Source organism: Malania oleifera, chromosome 2 (genome assembly GCF_029873635.1).
Source record: "Malania oleifera isolate guangnan ecotype guangnan chromosome 2, ASM2987363v1, whole genome shotgun sequence".
In the NCBI taxonomy this organism is placed as follows: Eukaryota; Viridiplantae; Streptophyta; class Magnoliopsida; order Santalales; family Ximeniaceae; genus Malania; species Malania oleifera.
Genome location: NC_080418.1, coordinates 129062909 through 129087143, shown reverse-complemented (window position 1 = coordinate 129087143; position 24235 = coordinate 129062909). Strand labels below are relative to the sequence as shown.

At 37.4% G+C, this 24235-nt stretch overlaps 1 protein-coding gene across 4 annotated transcripts in view; it reads right to left on the bottom strand.

Annotated features, from left to right (window-relative positions):
- Nucleotides 1-24235, bottom strand: part of LOC131149273 (two-component response regulator-like APRR3) — a 49011-nt gene that overhangs the window by 5807 nt on the left and 18969 nt on the right. For 2 of the 4 annotated variants that reach the window (XM_058099582.1, XM_058099583.1), the window contains 4 exons: nucleotides 22823-23006; nucleotides 11014-11464; nucleotides 10696-10881; nucleotides 10101-10620 (listed from right to left, as the gene is read on the bottom strand). In XM_058099582.1, coding sequence (XP_057955565.1) covers nucleotides 10101-10620; nucleotides 10696-10881; nucleotides 11014-11464; nucleotides 22823-23006 — 1341 coding nt within the window. Of the gene's footprint in view, nucleotides 1-10100; nucleotides 10882-11013; nucleotides 11465-22822; nucleotides 23007-24235 lie in introns of all 4 variants that reach the window. The other 2 variants (XM_058099581.1, XM_058099580.1) reach the window with 2 other exon arrangements.

Below are 24235 nucleotides of genomic sequence, written 5' to 3'. Positions count from 1 at the left end.
CTTCTTCAGCCAGCAACCAGAGGAGTCATCTTCTGGAACACAGAACTACAAACAACCAGAGCTTCTTGTAAGGTTAGGAGGGGCAGATGTGTTCATGATTTTAAAAAAATCCTTACTATGTGAGTTCTTTTACCGGATTGATGGTTGATGCTTCATGTTGTGTTCTTCGTGCCAAAAAGAGTTCTGTCCTTCTGTTAAGGCTAGTCTTTCAACTGTTACGCTGCTGGGTTTGTGGTGTTGATCCATGACTTGGTTGTTCGTTCAGGAGTTACTGGCTGGGGGGCACCACCATTAGAGAGTTATTTGTGTTCGATTGAGTCTTCGTATTCTTTTCTTGCAGCCACTGTTAGAGCACTATTTGTGCTCAATTAAGTTATTGTATTCTTTTCTTGTTTTACTGACTAGTGACTTGTTGGTTGATGGTTCTGTGTAGTGTAATTAGCCTATTTTTTTGCCTTTAATTTCTGCTGGGTGATCTGTTTTGGTGTTTGCGGATTGTTGACATAAAACAAGGATTGGGGGGTTCTGGAGACTAATAATTTGGTTGCTTGTTTATGGATTTTGTTTGATTTGAAGATTCTTGAGGTGTTGTGTTCATTCTGTCATCCTGGTGAAAGTTTGGGTTGGCTTGAGTTCATTTGAGTTGATTGAGAGTAGCAATGAGTTCATTTAGTGACGCTGGCGTAACCAATACTAAGAATGTTGTGCTGCCATTTCTGTATACAGTCCATTTTATATGACTTCCATTAACTTAAATGGGGCTAATTATACTATGAGCCACGGCTGTTGAACTTTCCTTCACAACTGGGTGGAAGCTGAAGAATGTTCATGAAGACCCACCTTTGATAACATATGAGAAATATGTAGAATGGCTACACGAGGTTCCCAAGTTTGTACAGTGTTGTGGAATATCATGGAACCATAAGCCAGTTGTATTGTTATTTTAAGTCTGCAAAATGGGTTGGGAACATCAGAATGAATTGTATTCTGGTGTAAATAACATCACCTTTGGGCTTGTTAATCCTACTTTAATAAGAAACAAAATGATAGATGCTCAGAATACTATTCCAACAAGTATATGACTTTCAAGTTTGATAAATTAAACATGTCATGGCACATTTCCCCTAATGTTTCTGAGATAACTAAATAACGTGATGATTTTGATGTGGCTAGAAAGGGGCATAATGAATGTTTGTGCACAATTCCTAGGAGTTCAGAAATTCCTTCTTGGCTGAAGCTCTCAGGTCTTTGCAGAGCTAAATTGACTGAACAATCGAAATCTTACTTGTTGGTTAGTGGGAGAGAACTGGATTTGCAGCTATGTGTGGTGATCATGGTGATTCAAGCCTAGGTGCTAATAAGTATAGTGGTGGAGGAGGTTGTGGAGGACATTTCAAGACAGGAGAAGAAATCATTGCTGATGCCTGGTGATGGATGTGGAGCTGGTTGAGGTCCTGTAAGTGGGTGTCATAATCATGGTGGTGACTGAGAAGTTGGTTGTGGAGATCACAACTGTACTCACTCTGTCCATATAGCTCAGACTTACAATTACTATTGAAACTCCAGGACAGACTCTGGATCTGATTCTGCTTATGTGATGTAGTAGTTGAGGAGCAGCTTGAGGTAGCTGTCCAGCTCCCAAGACCATGCCCACCACCCAAGTGACTGTTCCCAGAGATGAGTACTGATTATTGGATTCTCAGGCTCATCTTCGACTACTGATACTTTTGTCAAATCAGGTAATTATGGTCCTGCATGTCTATCATCCTTTTCTGTACCATGGATTTGGTAGTTAAGGGCTTTCAATCATATGACCAGATCTTCTACATTGCTATTCAGTGTCCAACTTATATCATCCTTAATTATAGGGGTAACAGCTGCTGATGGTACATTATCTCATATTTTTGGTATTGGTTTGTCCCATCCCCAAGTACCAGCATCTCCTTATTGTCAGTCTTCTTCCAAAAATTTCCATTTAATCTTCTGTATATTAGTAAATTATGCCAGTTGTGCAGTTATGATGCCACATTTTATCCCTCCTGGCGTGTTTAGGATCTCATGACAAAAAGGTTGATTGGTTGAGGCATGATTGGTTGGTGCACTTCTTTCCAGTCGCATTTTCGCTTTAGTCATCCATTCTTGGAAAAATTGAAATAGATTGTTCCATCAATGAAGTCTGTGTTTGTCCTAGGTAGAGCATATCAGTAAAGTAAACACCATACAGTGTTATCCTCCTAGGTTTTTTCTACAGTTATTGGTCCTTTTCATTTCATTCAATTTAATGTATGGGTCCATCCATGTCACATCTCATAATGGATTCAATATTTTTTTTTTAACTTTTATTGATGATTATTCAAGAATGACACGGTGTTTCTAATTAAAAACTGTTCTGAGCTGCTCGCTATTTAAAATCTTTCTGTGCTAAGAATCAAATTCAGTTTGCAGCTAAAGTTTGTGCTCTTTTATCTGATAAAGCCTCAGAATATTTTTCTGCCCCTCTAGTAATTTTAGTGAAAATGCCTTGGAATATTTTTCTGTTCCTTTTTACTCATAGTATGGAAGCTCAAGGAATGCATCATTATTCTTATTCTCATGTTTCTCACAACAAAAATGGAGTCTAAATGGAACCAATATTAATGGCTATTTCTTGTTCTATTATGTTTTAGATGTCTGCCCCAAAATTACACAAGGATGATGCCTCCTTGTGGCTTGTTATCTTAACATAATCAACACTCTTTCAAGTACTAAAAAATCAAACTCTTTTCTTTGTGTTATTCTCATCCCAAAATCCTCTCTCTCAAGTTGTATACATTTGGTTCTGCAGTTGTTATGCCACTCTGGGTTTAGAGAAATTTGATCGTCAATTTCTTAAATGTGTATTTTAGGCTATTCTCATACTCAAAAAAGGGATATTGTTCTTCATCCTGCCTGTTGTTGTCACTTGTCATGCCTTACTTGAATCCTTACCATATTTTCCTCTTAACACCCTCCTTGTCTTCATTCATGTCTCTTTCCTGCTATTCCTCCTCTACCTCCTCTGGTTCATTCCAAGTCTAAATCACAAAGGTGAACAAGTGCAGGAGTACACTCCAATACATTCTTCTCTCAACAACTGACCCACCTAATCATCCATCACCAATCATGTTCTTTGATAACCCTATCTCATATGGTTCACGCAATCTCATTTAGAATTATCATAGTTGTAGAAACCTACATAGTAGTGGAGGCAATAGTTTGGACAGTTGTAGGCAGCAAAGACAGTTTGCGGAGCAGTGACATTTGCTCGGGGTACAACAAGACTTGCCCTTGCCTTAATCCCACTTTGAAACAATTAATAACTATAACTAAGCTAGATTTGGAACTAAACTATTGTAAATAAAACACAGTTCAGTAAATAAAACGAATAAATGACAGCTACTTGGTTGGCAAGGTGCGTAAGTGTACTACATCATACTAAACATATTCAATTAATGTAACTGAAGTTCATAGATCAGTTAAAAGTTAGTTTTTTTTATTGCAAAAGAAGAATTCATTAGAACAGGAAGAATATACAGGAAGGAAAACAAGAAATCTCCTCAACAAAAGAAAGAAAAAAAAAGAAAAGAAAAAAAAAGAAAAATAGAAATGATAAGTCAAAATGCAACAATCAGACTGACAAGGCCAACCAATCCTATTGGGTATTAGAAAACCTCGCACCTTTAAAACAGCCTAAATTAGTTATTATGCAAATGCAAGTAATTTAGGCATAAAAGGTCGAATGAAATGTTATAGCTAATATCAAAGTTCAATTTCGCTTAAAGTTTCAGAAAATTGGAAGTGGTCATTCACATCACTCTTGTAATAATCTTTTTTTAGTTAAATATGATTTGTTAAGAGATAAATTTCAATTTGGGGTTTGAATCTCAAAATTCAGTTTCTAGGAAATTTTGCTTGGTCGATGCTTGGGTACAGTGTCAAATATGTGAGGGTTCCCACATCATTCTGGACGTGGGTGGGTAAAAAAGTTAGTTCAAGAGACTAAATTAGGTTAGTAACTTGGAATATAAGGGCACTTACGAGTAAAAGCATGAAAATTTTGGACACAATGATTATAAGAAACTGAATGTGTGGGGGAGAAAGCTAAAGAAACTGATAAATTAGGATTTAAACTTTGGTACACTGGAAAAGAAAAATATAAGAATGGAATAAGAATTATTGTAAACAAGAACTTAAAAGATCTATAAATGTCAAAAGAGTAGGGGACAGAATTATAAAAATCAAGATGGTCTGAGGCGAAGAGATAATAAATATCATTAGTGTTTATGCTCCTCAAGTAGGCATAGCCGAAAACCTTAAGAGAGAATTTTGGGAAGATATGGATAATATTATACATGACATATTAGGGACTAAGAAAATATTCATAGAAGCATATGTGAATGGATATGTTGGAAGGGATAATAAAGGCCATGAGAGGATACATGGAGGATAGGGATATGGAGAGAAAAATGAGCCTGAGGAGATGATCTTAGATTTCGCTATGTCATATGATTTTATTACAAAGAATACTTGCTTTAGGAAGAGAGGACACTTAATAACCTTCAAAAGCAAACAAAATAAAAGTCAAATAGATTTTTTTTTTTTAAACTAGGAGGAGAGATGTTTATTGTGTAAGAATTGTAAAGTTTTCCCAGGTGAAAGCTTAACCAACAACATAGAGTCTTATTGTTAGATATATGTATTAAAAAATGGAAAAGAAAATATAAATAAACTAGTTTAAGAGAGCTAGGTGGTGGAACCTAAAGGGAGAAAATATAATAAAATTTAAAGATAAAATGATCAAAGATGGTGATTGGACTACAGGGGATGATGTAGACACAAACACTCTTTGGAGTAGGATAGCTAGCTTTATTAAATAGATAGCAATAGAGATGTTAGGGGAATCAAGAGAAAGATTCTCGAATAGCAAAGAAAGCTGATGGTGGGATCAAGACGTGCAAAAAGCCGTAAAGATGAAAAGATTTTGGTATAAAAATGGCAAAAAATGTAGAAATATGGATAACTTTTAAAAGTATATAGAGGCGAGAAAAGGTGCAAAAAAAGGCCGTTAGTGAAGCTAAGCATAGATCATTTAATAATCTGTGTACTAGATTAGATACAAAAGAAGGGTAAAGAGATATACTTAAACTTGCTAGAGCTAGAGAGAAAAAGAATAAGGACTTAGGTAATGTAAAATGTATAAAGAGTGAGGATGATATTGTCTTGATTAAGGAAGAAGAAATAAAAGAAAGATGACGAAGTTACTTTAGTAAGCTATTTAATGAAAATCAAGTAGAAGACTTAAACTTAGGATTGACTTATGAGGAAAAGAATGAAAATATGAGATTTATCCACAAGATCAGAGTTAACGAAATTAAGTTCGCACTAAAAAGGATGAAAAATGGAAAAACTATAGGACTGGATGATAGGGTTGTTCAAAATTATTTGAAAACCGAACCGGACTGAGCCGAAAATTCAGTTAACCGATTTTTTCCGCTTCTTACTGTTCCAAGAAATTGGACTACCCTTTATTAAAGATGCAATACCCAGTAGTAAATCTCTTGATGCTAAACCTGCCCAATCAGAATCTAAAAACTCAACAAGCTGCATATCACCGCAAGACTTGTATAGAAAGCCAAGACCCAGACTTTTCTTCAAGTATTGTAATATGTGAATAACTGCATCCAAGTGCGGCATCCTGAGCCATATATTGGCTCACAGTATTAACAAGTAACCGCCAAATAATTTTAACCTACTAAAATCCTAGGTTTGTATCTTCCACCAAATCTCCTCCATCAGCCAACAACTTTACATTATGATCCATGGATGAATCAACTGTTTTACATCCCTGTAATCCAACTTCTTCTAGAAGATCAAGCACATATTTCCTTTTCAACAACTTGATTCCTCTAGAAGGGCGAGCTACTTCAATTCCCAAACAATATCTCAATTTTCTCAAATCTTTAGTGTGAAAATGAGATGATGAAAAACTCTTTAAATCAAAATTACATGTTGCATCATCCCCTATAATAAATATATCATCTGCATAGACAACTAAAAAATTCTGCTAGAAGAACTACTGAATATTTTATGATAAGATTGTTCCTGTTTCATTCCCAAACTTAAACATAAATTACTGAACTTTTTACAGACCATGTGCAAGGTGACTGCTTCAAACTGTACATAGCTTTCATTAACCTGCACACAGCCATTGGACTCCCCCTGAGCAACAATCACCAGAGGTTGCTTCATACATGCCTCCTACAGATCACCATGTAGGAAAGGATTTCCAGCATCAAGTTGAAATAGAGGCCAATGAAAATATCAGCAATGAGATCAAAATCCAAACAGAATTAATCTTAGCTGCAAAAGAGCAAGGTTTTGTGTACAGTATATCACTATATCATTTGCTACTGGTCTGTCTCTTAATTTCTGAATATATCATTCTGGTAGAATGTAATTGCATAGACCCATCAACAACCCCTTATGTAAGATTACGATGAAGAGCTTGAATCTCTTCATTGTAACCATCTTCAACCTTCATCAAGCATGACTTCTTGTAAAGACTTCAGAGGAGACATCGGGGGAAAAGCGACAAAGTATTGATATGGACTTATGGAGGAATGACAAGTATTCCTTTCAAGAGTATGTGAGGTACTTAAGTGGGTTCTCTTTTGAATAGCAATGAGGAGGTCTAAATCATTGGATGGCAAACTAGGAGGAGGGATGGTATCATGGCATGCTCCTAAAACTTTTTGAACTAATGCTCTTCTTATAGCTTGCTTTGTGCTAAACAAGATGCCCTCAAGAGTCCAGTGTTCTAGGGTCATGACAAATTCCCTTCTCTATCGTGTACCTAGAACATCCATCTTCTCTATTGTGCCTCATGCTTGAGTGCACATGTTTTCTTCATGTTCCACTACCGGGACAAGTTCTCTCCTAGTGCAGTTAAATGTGTCTTAGTTAGGTACTCAAGAACTCGAAAGGATATAGATGTCATGATCCCCACACTTAAATACGTTAGTGTCGAGGTCACCTTTTTTTAGGGGACAACTTATTTTTCTAGTGTTGTGTTCTCTTTGGATGAATATATTTTGAGTCCATCAACGATATGTGGTCCCCCCCTTCTCGTGTGTTGATCCTCCTATTCCTACCCTTATCCCTTTCGAGAAATTTTTTGCTCCTCTTTTGAATCCATCATTTAACCCAAAGAAACAATTGAGGGTCTATGAATGATGGAAAGTAGGCACAGGCATCACTACCACCATGGAACCACCTCTTATGCCTATCATTGTTTTGACTCCTAGGTCTCAAGATCCATCCCAGAGTGACTCGGATTTTCCTTCTCACTAGAAAGGTACTCTCAACACGTACTCAATAGTCCTTAATTGCTTATCCTACTCTTTATACATCAATTCTTCACCTCCCTAGTCCTATGTGTTCCTGCGCCTTGTCTATTTCCTTTTGTTTCTATAAATTCTACCCATTCCTCATATGTTGAAGGGCTTGCTAATCCTAGGTGGTTAGGTGTCTTTTGGTCTACATCATCAATATCTTCCTAACAACACTATCATATGGCTTAAGGCTTGATTGATCACCTAGGAGTACACCCAAACATATGGTATGACTATTTTAAGACTTGCTTGCCTATTGCTTGACTAAATCCTATTCGTGCATTGATCTTGTTGGCAGTTAATTCCGATTGGACCTTACATGTCAAAAAGCTTTCTTGTTTAGAGATCTGAGAAAGAGGTATGCCTGGAGCATCCTCCTAAGTATGTTGGTCAGGGGAAGGATGATAAAGTACGGAGGTTGCATAAGGGCAATGTATGATCTTAAAGTCTCCTTGAGCTTGGTTGACAAATTTAGTGCGGTAGTCTCTGCATTTGGCTTCATACAATGCTACTTTGATCTTTGTCCATAAAACGGAGACAAGTGTGATACTTCTAATAGTTTATGTTGATGATATCATCGTCGTTGGTAGTGACTAGAGCAGCAAATGCCAAGCAATGGCTTCAAGCAAATTTTCAAATCAAGGACTTGGGTACTCTACCCTACTTTTTCAACATCGATATTGTACAGTGTAGGAAAAGGTTGAATTTGTCTTAGCAAAAATATACGTTGGACTTGCTAAGTGACATAGGTATTTTGGGAGCTAAGCTTGTTATACTCCTACAGATCCCAACGTGAAGTTGTCTACCGATGTTGGACTAGATGAAGGTAAACATAGATATAGGTAGTTGGTTGGCAAGTTGATCTACTTGACTGTCACTAGACCCATGGTCTTAAATTTCCACGAAATTGTCAAAATTTCCGATTTCCGTCACCCTCGAAATCGAAATGGCTGTCGATTTCTGTCTTGCATAATTTCCGCCAAAATCTCAACATATCATCTGAAATTTATCAAAATCTCGAAATTTTAGCAAAACTTGTCTAAATTTGAACTATGTAAAGAAATTTCCTCGGAATTCAAATGAGGGATTTAGGAATAAAATAAAATTTCTCTTTTAATTCATTTTTATCAAAACAAATGATTATTACAAGTGTTTTTGAAATTATATGAAAAAATAAACTCACAACAACATTTTATTTAACCATTCATTTCTAAATTATCATTATTTGTATAATAAATAATATTTAAATGATTTATGAATTTCATTTGTATTAACTGATTCACTAAATATGTTTAATGTACATTATCTTGCAAATATGTTTGATGCATATATTATATTACAACTTCTCCACCTTATACACGGCATAGATGTATTTACTTGTAATATATTAGTCCTAAATCTTACATTATTATGTCTATTAATCATTTCTAAAGCTTCATAAAAGAATATTGGTTTCCATTATTTTTTCAAATCAAAATCAAAATTGACATTGAAATCGAAATTGTCATCGAAATCAAAATTTCCGTCGAAATTTCCATACTTTTGGAGCTTCGAAATTTGAGTTGACATCGAAATTTAAGACCTTGACTAGACCTGACATATCTTTAGCTGCAGGGTGTGAGCTAGTTCGTGAAAAATCTCAAACAACCACACCAGTATGCTATTTGCAGGATTTTGCAATCAAAGGCTCTCTTGGAGGTTTAATACAGAAAATTGTGAGATGGTGGGATAGTCTAATGTAGATAGGTAGGAATGATCGAAGGTCTACTGCTGAATATTGTACATTGTGGAAGGTAATCCTATTACCTGGCATAGCAAGAAACAAACTTCTATAGTAAAATCCAGTGCTGCAGCAGAATACCAAGCTGTGGCTCAAACTCTGGGTCTATGAGTGAGCTTATGTGGCTGAAATCTCTTATGTTAGAGATGTAAGACTCAGTAAAGAAGCTGTGTTTTGCAATAATCAAGCTGCCATTTATATTGCTAGAGATTTAGTGTTTCACTAGAGAACAAAGAAGCTTGAAGTCAACTGTCATTTTGTGAGGGATACAGTGTTGAAGAAGGTCCTTTTGAAATATGATTAGTTAGGCGATGTTTTAGCTAAACTTTTTTTAACACTGCCTTGATGGCTATAACAAGCTAGGTTTAGGTAATATTTATACAACTCCAGTTTGAGGGTGAGTATTAGAAGGAATATGTTAATTTAGTAATTAGGTTGTGTGAGTGGGAGTATTTTTGTCCTAAAAGTCTTTTTATTATTATTACTGGCCCTGTAAGTATGCTCCAAGAGACTGCAACCTAATTTTTCCTCTTTCTTTCTTCTTCTCCTCCTCTACTTCTCTTTTTATTTCCTCCGTCTATAACTTTACAATACAAAATAAACAAATAAAGCAACCAGGTCTAACCCATCATGCATGAGCATGATTGCACACAAAAGCACCCAACTAGGGAAGTTTGAGGGCCCACAAGTGGGTAGTGTCCCACAATATTGCTTATTAGGAGGTCTTCACTCACATCCTCAATCAGTAAGGGACAAACAGAAGACAGGACAAAAACATAAATAAAAATCACTAAAGAGCAGGGGGGGAAATAATTTACAAAATGCCAAAGTATCTTAAAAAAAAAAAAAAAAAAACAACAACACCACCACCAACACCAAGCTTTAGTAGAAAAGAAAACAAATGTAGTTACCTTCTTTTGAAAGCATCTCTCCTTTCTCTTTTGATGGAACTTGGTCAAGGCAGCTTCTCTATGTGCAGATCTATTTTGATACACTCTATCTCTATTTCCGCTCCCACTAGCACCACCACTATCACCTTCCCCCGCTAAAACATCATCACTTTCTATGTTTGTCCCTCCAGTATTCACTGCAGCGCTGCTCCCATTCTGCCCATTGCTCCCCTGATTACTACTGGAGGCATTTTCATCCAGTCTGTAAATTCTAGCATTACCTTTAGCCCCAGTTAACATGCTAGACAACCCACTATGTGCAGCTGCAGCGTCAATTTCCTTCAATGAAAAATCATCTTGGCTGTGTCGCAATGGCAATTGCTGTTGCTGTTGCTGTTGCATGTTGTGGACAAGATGCTTGGGGTGGTCATAATGGCGATGTGGGTGGACAATTTCCAGCTTCTGTTGTGTGCCTTTTGGTTGAGCAAGCACTCTCATAGTTTCCAAGTCAATAGCCTTATGTATTAGGACCTGAGGACTACTGGTGTTCGAACTCATATCAGCATTTGCTATAGATGGGAAACCTGCGAGTGCATTCAAAGATGTTGCCGCCAACCTGTCTTTTGGGTTTACAGACTTGGCACAAACTCCAATGGTGTTGGAGTTTGTATCAAAACTATCAGTAGCCCAATTTGAGCAGAGCTTGGGAGGATCACCAATTGAATGAGACAATTTATGCATTGATAATGTCTTCACAAGTGGGGAACCACTTCTAGAGTTCCCACAAGAGGCCTTGTTGTACCTGCACAGTGAGACAGCATGTGAATGGCTAGATCTGTTAAAAGCTCCATTTAGGAAAGAGAAATTATCATTTTGGGATTCCATGAAGACAATTTAAAATTTTCCTTGTCAGGTCCTTGAGTTTCTCTCAAACCTTGAGAAGGCTGAAAGATCTGAGTGTTTCAAAGCACTCTGGCCACCCTGGACTGTTGTCCCAACGTCATTAATTCCTCCAAGCCCCCTTAGATCAAGCTCAAGGGATGGTAACTCTTTAGCATCACTGGTGTCCCTATTGTTGATTTCTGAGATTTTGGATTGATTTAATGCCTTGGGCTCTCTGCCACCCATCCTAGGACTTGCAGTGTCAACGATCATACCTGCCATCAGCTTAGCAGTACTGCACTTCAGTTTGCCAAGTGGAGTATCATTATTGAGATCCAACTGTTCTTTGTCAACTGTCTCATTGACTTTACCAGAGTCTATCTTAGTCATATTATTTTCCCCTGCACCTACCAGCTTAACTGAAGCGTCAATTGGATCCTGAAGTTGTAAATCTGGAAATTTAGGTACCCCTATCCCTGACTCTCTGGCCATTGCAGCTATATCTGATGGAAGGGAAAACAACAAATTACCAAGGAAAGAGGGAAAAGAAAACAAAGAAACAGAAAATACAAAGAGGTATTAATATGATGGATTTTATACAGCTTTTTTCAGGATTATAGGGAAATAGTGAGGGTGAATTTTTTATGAAGATATAATATTATATATATATATATATATATGATATATAATAGTATAATACATATATTATATATATCATATATATTTTAAATGGATCTCTTAGGAAAAGTATTAACTCTTTGTTTATCACTTTGATGCCTATTGCCCAAGAAGAGACTATCCATTAAGCTGTCAAATTTTTGTCCTATCAGTTTTGTTACAACTCTGTACAAGGTTATTGAAAAGATTCTTGCATATAGGTTCAGTTTGGTGTTAGGTGACACTATTCTCAGGCTCAGAGTGATTTTGTGGGGGCTACAGAGATTTATTTTAGTAGGCTAATGAGGTGGTGGAAGATGTTCACCAGAGGAACGAGAAGAGGAATATTTAAACTGGATTTTCAGAAGGCACGTGATCAGTTAGAATTTTCTGGATAAGGTTTTTCCTATTAAGGGCTTTGGTGAGAGGTGGCGGTCTTGGACGAGGGGGTGTCTATCTAGCATCTTTCTTAGTGAAAATTAATGGTGAATGCAAGTCATTGTTTAGGTCTCTGAGAGATGTCAGGAAAGGGGATCTGCTTTCTGAGTGATAATTAATGGCAGCCTTGTTTGTTCTTGTTGTAGATGCTTTAAGTAAATTGATATATAGGGCTCTGGATACAATGTTTGTTAGGAGGGTTTGAGTTGGGTAGTAATGGGGTCATAGTCTCATTTTCAGTATATGGGTGGTATTATTATCTTCCTAGCCGATCACAGTCTTAAAAATTTTATGACTCTTGAATCTTTAGGGGTTCGCTGGGTTAAGAATTAATTTGGGGACGAGTGGGATCAGGGCTATAAATCTTTATTCTGATAGGGTTTTGGAGTGGGCTTCTTTAGCTTCTGTGGAATTTTAGATTGGCCTTTCACCTATTTAGGTGCTCCTTTGGGTGGTAATCCTAGATCTGCAGCTTAAGAATTAATTTGGGGATGAGTGAGATCAGGGCTATAAATCTTTGTTCTGATAGGGTTTTGGAGTGAGCTTCTTTAGCTGCTGTGGAATTTTAGATTGGCCTTTGACCTATTTAGGTGCTCCTTTGGGGGGTAATCCTAGATCTGTAGCTTTTTGGGATCCAATGGGCACGGGCACTAAGGAGGCTAAATGCTTGCATGAGTGGAAGGACGTTTTATTTTCTCTAGGTGATCATACCACCCTCATTGAGGCACCTCTCTCCACTATTCATCTTTATTACTCATCTATGTTTAGTTAGTCCAGAGATGGTGGAAGATCTTTTGCCCATCTCTTTTAGAGGTTTTGAGAGCAGCATGGATGCTGATCATTTGTGGGGATGCACGGTTTCCACTGTTTTGCGGTGGATTTAGTTGCAAGAGAAATGCATGTATTTTCACTAGAAAGGGATTGAGCATCTTTGCGTTGGGAAAGGATACAATATTTGGCTTCTCTTTTATGCTTTTGCCTTTGGGTGTTCTAAAGGAAATTGTTTTGCAGATCTCCAATGTGATTGGAAAACCTTATTAATGTTGGAAGAAAATATGTTATTTTAGTAATTAGGTTGAGTGGGGCATTTTTGTCAAGTCCTTTTTATTCTATTAACGTATAAGAGGGCAGACCTGGAGCTGTATGTAAGGCTCCAGGAAAATTGCTGACTGAGTTTTCTCTTCCTCTTCCCTTCTTCTCTTCATCTCTAACCCTAAGTGCTGTATTATCTTCTTTGAATGTTCAATTTATTTCAGATTTACAACATGACATCAGAGTAGTTTCTCTGAACCTGAGTAATCTGATGTAGTTTTACAGCCCTTCTCTTCCTCTCCTTTTCTCTCCCTTGTCAACCCTTAAAGTAGAGATTTTTTTTTCTGGTTTGGGAGTGTTTTAGGATTTCTTATCCTTCTCCTCTCAGCCGTGAACCCCTCCTGTGTGTTGTGTGGCACATGGAAGTTTGCTCATGTAAATACTGCACCCTACTATTTCTTGTGGACTACTGTTGCTGTTCTGATGATTCCTTTGACTTCCGGTCAACTGCTGATACTGTTATGATGCTGTATTCGTTGTTTTCATGCCTGCCTATGCTTTCTAGCTACTGCCAGGTTGGTCATGGAGTGCCTGCACTGCTTTGTAAGTGTCTGCAGTGCTTCCTTGTGGTCTCCACTGTTCTGTGTGGTCAAAGTGTGGACTTCTCTGCTCTGTGTGCCCAAAGCCAACTTTGACAGGGTGGGTGAGAGACTATTTACGTATGTGATTCCTCCTAGGCTACTGTACTTCAGTTCTGTGGTTGTAGCTTCCTGTTGAAGTTCTGGAACTTTTAAGATCTGATTGCTGTTCAGTGCATGTGCGAGTTGTTGTGCTATTTATTCCCAATACTGGTGTGCACAGATTGTAGTGTATAGGGGATGGTTTTGATGGCCTCTACTGAGAGAGCTTCAGCATATGCTGTTACCATACAGATCACAGCCATTTGGTCCTCCAACTAACTATTGTCGCATCATACAGTACATATGTTTACTAAAGCAAAAGGGAAGTCCGAGTATTTACTTGCATTCTCATACATCTTCAGATTCCCAAAGATTAAGAAGATTGGATGAAAGAGAAAATGACTTCTTATGTGGTTGTGGAATAGCATGGAGCCACAAATTGCTGCAAGCATGATGTTTCATATAACAGCCAAGGCCATATAGGATGATCTTTGTTAAAGCTTCTCACAAGATAAAAAAATCAAACTCGTATTTTTGACCTCTATGGGAATTTCTTCAAATATGACCAAGAAGGTATGCCCATTCCTGAGTACTATAGCAAACGGTACACGATAGAAACTCAACAACTATCAAACAATTAGCTCTGACATTCAAATGATTAAGAGGCAAAGGATAGAGTTTTGGATCCCAAGTTTTTTTCTAGGTTGAACAAAACTAGGGATGGAGTAGAGGCTGAGTTAGAATTATGGAAAGAAGCTTTGGAATCTAGAGGCTTTAGGATAAGTAGAAATAAAACAGAATATATGAAATATAATTTTAGTAATGATAGGAGGAATATCAGAGACAAAGTTAAACTTGATGATGAAGAAATAAATAGCACTTGTAGATTTTGATACCTTGGATCTATTATGCAAGTTGAAGGAGAAATTGACGATGATGTAATGCATAGAGTTAAAGCAGATTGGGTAAAATGGAGAAATGCTTCAAGTGTGCTATGTGATCGTGGAATACCCTTAAAATTGAAAGGGAAGTTTTATAGGACAGCTATAAGACCAGCTATGCTATATGGATCGGAATGTTGGGCGACGAAGAAACATAATATCCAAAAAGTAAAAGTTGCCAAGATGAAAATGCTTAGATGGATGAGTGGTATAACATTGAAAGATAAATTAAAGAATGAACATATTCGTGGTAAGTTAGGTGTAGCTCCTATAGAAGATAAGATAAGGGAGGGACGACTCAAATGGTATGAACACTTGCAACATAGCCCACACAGTGCACCTGTGAGGAAGAGTGACTTAGTTACTATGGGAGGCAATAGAAGGGGTAGGGGTAGACCTAAAATAACTTGGGAGGAGATAGTGAGTAAGGATTTAATCTCCTTGAATCTATCAAAAGAAACGGTCCATGATCTCATAAATTGGCGGAAAAAGATTCATATAGCCGACCCCACTTAGTGGGACTAAGGCTTGGTTTTGTTGTTGTTGTTGTTGTTGTAGTCCTAAGCTTCAATCCACTTGTGATCAAATTATTGCCAGTGAACCAATACCAAATGAAGCATATGCTAGAATCCAATGGATCACTAAAGATAACACTCAATCTTCTTCTCAAGCCTCTTCCTATGATAGCTCAACCATGGTTAGCATTGCCTCCAACCATGGTAGGGTGTCACGAGCCAAGCTTGTTCAGGGCATTATGCTTGCCTATGACTACTTGCCTCGTGTTCATGGGATGGGTTACCATAATGTAAATACTAGTATAACTTTTATGCTTTGAGTAGGTGTAAGACTTGGTGTAAAAAGGAAGTATGATTCCTCCGACATATTGATGTTTCCTCGTTCCAAAGCTAAAATAGCATATAAAGCTCTTTAGGGGAGGGTGAATGTTCATCGGTCTAACTTACTAACATTGTTAAACATGTTTAGCACATTGCTTACAAAGGTGTTTGCATTTTGTTGCTTCAATGTTTTCTACTTTCTTGCCATTTTCTTTCATGAATTGCTTACTGCTTTCACTTACATTTCATTCAACTGCTGTGAATGTGTTATGTTAGTAAACTGCATTAATTTGTCTAACTAGTTATACAAAAATGCTTTAGCTAGTGTCGCACAGCCTTTCATAAGGTGTGAAATACTTGGTCCATGACAATTGATATCAGAGCTTAGTTAATTGCTACGTGCATTTAGTTACCTTCGTTGTGGGATTGTGTTAAACATTGGTAAGAGAATATGCCAACCAATACCAAGAGAATTGATGCAATAGAGGCGTATGCTGATACAACCAACAATGCAACCATGGCAATGGTCAAACTAGCTCAACATGTTGATGCTTTGGAGGAATCACAAAATCATCAACAAAGTTACATGGTGAAAATATCAAAGGACCTCCACCATAAGTTAGAAACTTTGCAGGCACAGATGGTGAATTTGACTGCAAAGGTGAACCTAGTGATTATGCTATGGAAACTCCAATGCTACAGAGTATGGAGAAATCAGGGTGCTAGAACCCAAAACGTTTAGGGGTGTCCATGATGCTGAGATATAAAACTTCTTATTTGATATGGAGTGGTACATTCGTCAATGAGGACAAACACAAAATAGGTGAAAGTAACCACTATGACAATGTACTTGGTTTGTGACGCTAAGCTAGGGTGGGGTACCAAGTGCAATCAAATTGAGAATGGATGTTGTGTTGTTAATTGTTAGGCAGAGTTGAAGAGAGAGCTCAAGGCCCAATTCTTTCCTAAGAATGTTGAGTACAGTGTTCAACGTAAACTAAGCGACCTTAAGCACGATGGGTCAATCAGGGAGTATGTGAAACAATTTTCTGCTTTGATGTTGGACATACGGGATATGTTGGAGAAATATAAGTTGTTCTATTTTCTTGAAGAGATTAAATCGTGGGCAAGGACGCAACTTCACCTACAAAAAGTTCAAGACTTGCTTACCACACAAGCTATCATAGAACACTTGACTGACTACGTTGGAGAGAGTTCCATAAAATCCAAAGAGAGTGGTAGAGGTGGAAACAACGAAAAGTCTTTCAAGAAGGTCAAGCCTAAAATTGGGGGAGTCAACACCAAGGCATTAACTTCAAAGGAAGCTTCAAGATCTCGATTATTCAACAAACCCAATGGTAAGGGTAAGATGACATGCTTCTTATCTCGAGGCCATCATAGAGTTTCCGAGTTCCCTCACAAGTCATCACTCAATGCCTTACAAGCTTCCATTGTGGAGAGGGCTCTACAAAATGATGAAGATGAGGAGGAAACCTGGAGCATGGGTGCAATGCAACTAGTGAACGCGTTGGAGAGGTAGACAAAAGAGACGAAAGTTATCTAGGCTAGAGGGTTGATGTTTGTGGATCTATGGATCAATGGGAATAGCACCTATGCTATGGTTGATACTGGGGCTACCAATACCTTCGTTTCACAACTAAAAGCACAGAGACTTAACTTATCTTTAGAGTTTAACTTATCCTTAGAGAAGGATTGAGGATGCATGAAAGCGGTTAACTCCACAGCTCAACCTACTTTAGAAGTAGCAAGCAAGCAAGCTAGTATGAAGCTTGTATAGTGGGTAGGACATGCAAATTTCACAACTATGCCCTTGGATGATTTCCTAGTGATTCTTGGAATGAAATTCTTGAGGGAGACTAAGTCAATACTAATATTATTTGTTGGTCCCTTTGTTTTATAGGAGACCACCTTTGCATGGCGCAAGTTGTTACGAAGAAGGGAGACAATAAGAAGTTTCTATTTGCCAAGCAGCTGAAGAAAGGATTGAGGAGGGTGAACAAACATATCTTGCTACGTTGGTGGTAGATGAAGATGTAGGCCAATAGCACGTGCCTACTGCCATCCAAGCTGTGTTAGATGAGCATAAAGTTATGATGCCAAACAACCTACCTCACAACACAATAGGGTGTGGAGCATAAGAACAAATTGTTACTAGGAGTGAAGCTGCTTGCTAAAGGGCGCCATAGATGGTGCATCTAGAGTTAGCAAGAGTTAAGGGAACAACTTGAAGAGTTGTTAAGAGCGGGCTATACACATCCTTTCAAAGCACCATTCAGAGCATTAACATTCTTTCAAAGGAAACATGATGGGATCATGTAGATGTGTGTGGACTACCGCACGCTCAACAAGGTGACTATGCACAACAAGTACCCTATACCACTAATCTTTTATTTGTTTGATTAGCTAAGCTATGCAATGTACTTCACCAAACTTGTTTTAAGGTCAGGTTACTATCAAATGAGGATAGCAAACAAATATGTACTGAAGACGACCTATATGACACTATATAGGGCATATAAGTTCTTGGTAATGCCATTCGGGGTTAATGATTGTGCTAGCAACATTCTACACCTTGATGAACCAGGTATTTCTTGAGCACCTCAACAAGTTTGTCATGATATACCTAGATGATATTGTTGTCTATAGTTCCACTTTGGAGGAACATAAATAGCATCTATGAAAGGTGCTCGACAAGCTAAAGAAGACCAATCCGTATATGAAGAAAGAGAAGTGCTCTTCCACTCAGTGGAGCATCAAATTCCTTGGTCATGTGACCAGGCAAGGTCATATCTAGATGGATATGGTAAAGGTAAAAGCTATTCAAGATTGGATGGTCCCAATGACAGTGATAGACCTGCATTCCTTTCTTGGACTTGCCAACTATTACAGAAAGTTTGTAGAGGGGTATTCAAGTTGAATTGCTCCTTTAACAAAATTGCTAAAGATGGGTAATGGGTGGAACATGATAGAAAAGTGCCAAGGAGCCTTTGACTACTTGAAGGATGCCATGATGAGAGATTCAGTACTTCTTCCAAACATTATGAAACCTTTAAGGTACAGATAGATGCGTCAAACTATGCCCTTGGTGGAGTCCTGTTACAAGATGGGCATCTCATTGCGTAAAAGAGTCGTAAGCTTAGTGAAGCTGAACCGTGTAATGACATTACCTGCTTGGGTTGAAGTTTGTGGTAAAAGTAGATAATTCAATTGTCGCCACTTCTTTACACAACCAAAATTATCACCCAAGCAAACCCACTGACAAGAATTTTTGGAAAAATTTGATTTATTATTAAGCACCAAGCAAGGGGGATGAACCAAGTTTCACATGCACTAAGTAGGAAGGCCGAACTTATGGCCTTACAAATGGTAACGCACTTCCACGACAATGTGTGAACGCATTAAGGAGAACCACTACCAAAGATCCAATTGCCCAAAACCTCATAAAGTTGACAGAAGAGGGCAAAGCGCACCAGTTCTATTTGGAAGATAGATTGCTAAGGACACATGGTAACTGGCTCTTTGTGCCTCGAGTTGGAGAACTGAGGAAGACATTGCTAAGAAAATGTCATGACACCGTGTGGACAAGCCATCCAGAAAGGCATTGCACTTTGGCATTGCTGAATCAAGGGTATTACTGGTCACAAATGTGCGATGTTGTGATCGAGTATACTTGAACTTATCTCACTTTCCAACAAGACAAGGCGGAGCAGAAGAAGACTACAGAGTTACTGGAGCCCTTACTAGTACCAACCAGACTGTGGGAGAGCGTCCCATTGGACTTCATCACCCAGTCTACCTAGAGTGGGAGGTACAGGGTTCATATTTGTGGTCATAGACAGGTTTTCTAAGTTTGGTAATTTTTTCATACCCACACCAAAGTACTATTCAATAGAGGAGATAGCACATTGATTTTTAAACATATGGTGAAGTATTGAGGTGTTCCCCAAGATATTATTAGTGACTGGGACTCAAGCTTTACTAGCAACTTCTGGACAAACTTTTCAAAATCCTTAGTTCACTTCTTGACATCTCTTCGAGTTACCACCCCATGGAGGGCTTGAGAAGTACAGCTTGTATTATTTCAATGGTGATGGAAGCAGATCCAACTCTTGTCATACCACATCCTCAATTTCTGCTCATGGTGCTTTTCATGAGCAATGACACTCAATTGCATCATCCATCTCTTCAAAAATTACAACAAGTTTTTCCTATTTTCAGTTATATTTCTTGTTTTGAGTGTTCTTCGTGTCCCTTGCAAAAGCATGCTAGGACATCTTTCCCATCTAGAATCAAGTCACATAGTAAATCATTGCTTTCTCTTTATTTGTTCAAATACTTGGGGCCTATGTATAGTGAAGAATTTCTCTTAGTAATCATCAATATTTTGTGTCCTTTGTGGATTATTTTTGACGTATAATCCAGAATATTCAGGATATATTTGCTAAAAGTCACGTTTGAATTTTTAATGCATATACTCAATTAAATAAACAATCAATTTGGCATTGTATCCAAATTTTTCGATCTTTATAATGCAATTGAATTTGTCCAAAATGAGCCTCGGTTTTTTTCTTGTCCAAGGAAATTATTCATCAAACATCATGTATGCATACCCCTAATGGAGTAATTGAAAAAAAAAATTAAAAAAAATAGACATTTACTTGACATAGCATGGTCTATATCCTTCATATGTGTGTTCCTAAATTATTTTGGACTAATGCTCTTCTTACAACCTTCTAGGAGGATAAATCCCTTCTCCATGGTGTACTCAAAAACATTAATGTTCTCTGTAGTGCCTCATGTCTTTTGGTGTACATGTTTTACTCATGTTCCACATACTGGTTTAGGATAAGTTATCTCCTTGTGCTCTTATCTTAATGTGTTTTTCGTGGATACTTAAGAACTCAAAAACATATAGAATTATGATCCCCGCACTTCCCAAAAATATGTTAGTGCAGATGTCATTTTTTATAAGGGATGTTGTATTTCTCTAGTGTAGTATCCTTCTTGGATGAATCTATTCGAGTCCATCAACGATTTATGATCCCTGCTCATGTACTGTATCCTCCTATTCCTACCATTATCCCTTTCCATAAATCTTCTACTCTTCCAAATCCAGCAATTATAGACCAAAAGAAACAATTTAGGGTTTATAAATGATGAACGCAAACACAGACATGAGACATCACTACCATCATGCAACCACATCTTCTGCCCATCAATGTTTCAACTATTGGTTTTGGATGACTTGGATTTGCCCATTGCTCACCAAAAAGGTACTCAAATGTGCAATCAATAGTCCTTAAGTTGCATATCTTATTAATCATTATGTTTTAGTTCTTCACCTTCCTAGTCCTATGTGTTCATTTATCTTGTCTATTTCCTATGTTTCTATTCCTCACATGTTGAGAGGGTTTCTAAGTATGCAATGGATGTAGAAATGGATGCCTTGACCACTCGAGGGACATGAAACTCTTATGGTAAGGATATGGTTAGGTGTTGTTAGGTCTACACCATCAAATATCTTTTGGCTCTATTGAATGGCTAAGGGTTTGGTTGCCACGAGGTACACCAAAAGATTTTTTATTAATTGTATTAAGACTTTCTCTCTTGTTGCTTGACTAAATTCTTTTCATGTGTTGATCTCATTGACAGTTAATTTTGATTGGGCCTTAAACTTGGATGTGAAAAACATCTTCTTGCATGAAGATTTGGAGGAAAAGATATACATAGAGCAACCTCTTAGGTATGTTGCTTAGAGGGAGGATGGTAAATAGGTTGCATAAGGCCATTATGGTTTTAAGCAATATTCTCGAGCCTGGTTTGACAAGTTTAGTATGGTGGTTTCAACATTTGGCTTTATCCTGTGCTGCACTAATCATTTGGTCTTTGTCTGCATAAAGGAGAGGGTTTGGTTCTTCTAGTACGTTGATGACATGATCATTACTTTGACTAGAACAGAGATTGCAGGTGTTAAGCAATAGCTTCAGGCTAAATTTCAAATCAAGGAATTGGGTACTTTGTGTTACTTTCTTGATATTGAAATTATATGGTGTACAAAAGGGTTGAATCAATCTCAGCAAAAAACTTACTTACTTATTGAAGCTGGTTTATTAGGAGATAAACCATTTGATACTCTCCTAACATGAAGTTGTGTAGGGATGTCAGACCGGATTTTGAAGACAAACTCAATATAAGCAGTTGGTTGGCAAATTGATCTACATGACTATCAGTCTGTCACTAGATATCACATATCTTTTACAGTGGGGGTGATGAGTTAGTTTATTGAAAATCCCAAACAACCACATTGGGATGTTGCTTGTAGGATTTCGCAGTATCTTAAAGATTTTTTATATATAAATGTAATTGGTTGTTTGGGTTTTTCAAGTATCTTAAAGGCTTTTTGATATATAAACGTAATAAAAACTGTGAGATCATGGATTACTTCTACATATATTGGGCTGGCTTTGTTGAGGATCAAAAGTCTACTGGATATTGTATTCTGTACAACTGTGGGAGTTATCTATTGATATATAAATGTAATAAAAACTGTGAGAGCATGAATTACTTCTACGTAGATTGGGCTGGCTTTGTTGAGGATCAAAAGCCTACTAGATATTGTATTCTGTACAATTGTGGGAGTTATCTTATTATTTGGCATAGCAAGAAACAAACTGCTGTAGCAAGATTTAGTCCTGAAGCAGAATACTGAGCTATGGCTCATACAGTGAATCAGCTTGTGGCTGAAATCTCTTATGTTAGAGATGGAATTCTTGGTAACGAAGCCAATAGATATGTTTTGTGATAATCAAGCTATCATTTATATCACCAGCAATCGAAAATTCACATTGAAGTTGACTATCATTTTGTAAGGGATGCTATGTTTAAGAAGATTGTGAAGACTCCATTTATAAACTCATCAATCCGGCAATATTTTCACAAAGCCTTTATTTAAGCCCACCTTGTCTAATGGTTGTAACAAGGTAGGGTTAGGTGATATTTATACACCATCAACTTGAGGGGTAGTGTTAGAAGAAAATATGCTATTTTTACTAAATTCCGTATTTTCATCTTTGAATCTTCAATTATTTCAGATTGACAACAATTAACTTGACCTCTTTTTTATTTCATCTTAGGAGGATTTTTTTGCTTTGGTTTGCTCATTCTTTTCCCTTCTAATAACATCTCTGGCTTTTTCATCAAAAAAAAATAACTGCAGTGCGAGAGAGCCACACAGGCCCAGATTTTTTTAGGCATACCAAGTTGGTCCTCCTGTTCTTGGCACTCCATTGCTGCAGATAAATGAACATGCTTATTACCAATGATTTCAACTTTTGAATGGATAACTTGTGCACAATTACTACCAGGACATTTCATAATTTGGTCTGATGGAGAGACTGCTTGGAGGCTGTCGACTTCTGCTGCTTGTTTTGTACAATAACCCTGCCAAAAAAAATTCCAAGTTTTTTATGTTTGTTCTCTCTTTTGATTTTGAAGTGGATCTGAGATTGGTTTACCGTCACAGAATTATCATTCATAAAATGACCTATATTCTACATGAAAATAGCTTCACTGTCTGTCTGCAAGTGTTTTCCTTCCTGCTGGCACCCAGCAACAGTTAGAAGTAGGATAATATTCATGACTAGTGTTGCCATGCAGCACATTTCTGCATTGAATTTTGTTAAGTTGTTGAAAAATATTGAACCAGTGGCGCATAGCATCCATGCAACAGATACATAAAACATTGAAAGAACACCCACCATGCCATGCTCCAAAACCACATTGGGCGTTTGGGAGGGCATAATATATGCAGTCTTGCCTCCACATTTTGGATAGGCTGTTTCTGTGCTTTGAATCTGCGACTCCTTGGTCTAGATGCAGCACCCAGACAATTGGGCCAAATCTCACGCTTATAAGCATGACTACAAAATATACAAGACGTAGACATATGCATGAACACAAAATTCGCATTTTATAGTAGATTAATATATGGTTAGTTCAAAGAACTGTAACTGCATCTGATAGTCTCATACTGATTTATTCCTACATAAGATTATCACATGACCTTTATTATCTTGTTTGTAATAACTAGAGCCAAAACCTACAGCTATTGGAGGTTTCATATTTCATCATGCAGGATCTTTTTTTTTAATAGAGGAAAGTGAGCATGTCAATAGAAATTGGATAGACCTGTATAATTATAATCGGAACATTATATGTTATTGAAATTCTTTAATTATATGTGCTTGCTTGGGTGTCTCTAATCTTTGACCACAAAAATAACTCTGGAACCATTTTTAGGATCTTCTCGACTGTAATGAAACCTTAACATTAAAATTATGTTCCTTGGTTTACATAATTAACACTATACAGGGGAAAAAAAAAATAAAACTTACAACATTCTGCTTAACATTTGTTTGATGGACAAGAGACAGTAGCAGTTGTGATGTGCAAGATTATTAACCAAGAATCATACAAGTTTCTGAGTCTACAAAGCTCCATACTCACCTCCCCACCTTTGACTCACCACACCATTAAATCCATTACGACCAGAAAGTCGTATTCAATTGGTGAAGAATAGCCAAAATCCTATGGAAAGATGGGGATTAGGATATTAAGGCTAGTCACTCCACTTCCTAGTGAACATAGTTTCTTTTTGCATTTTCAATTCC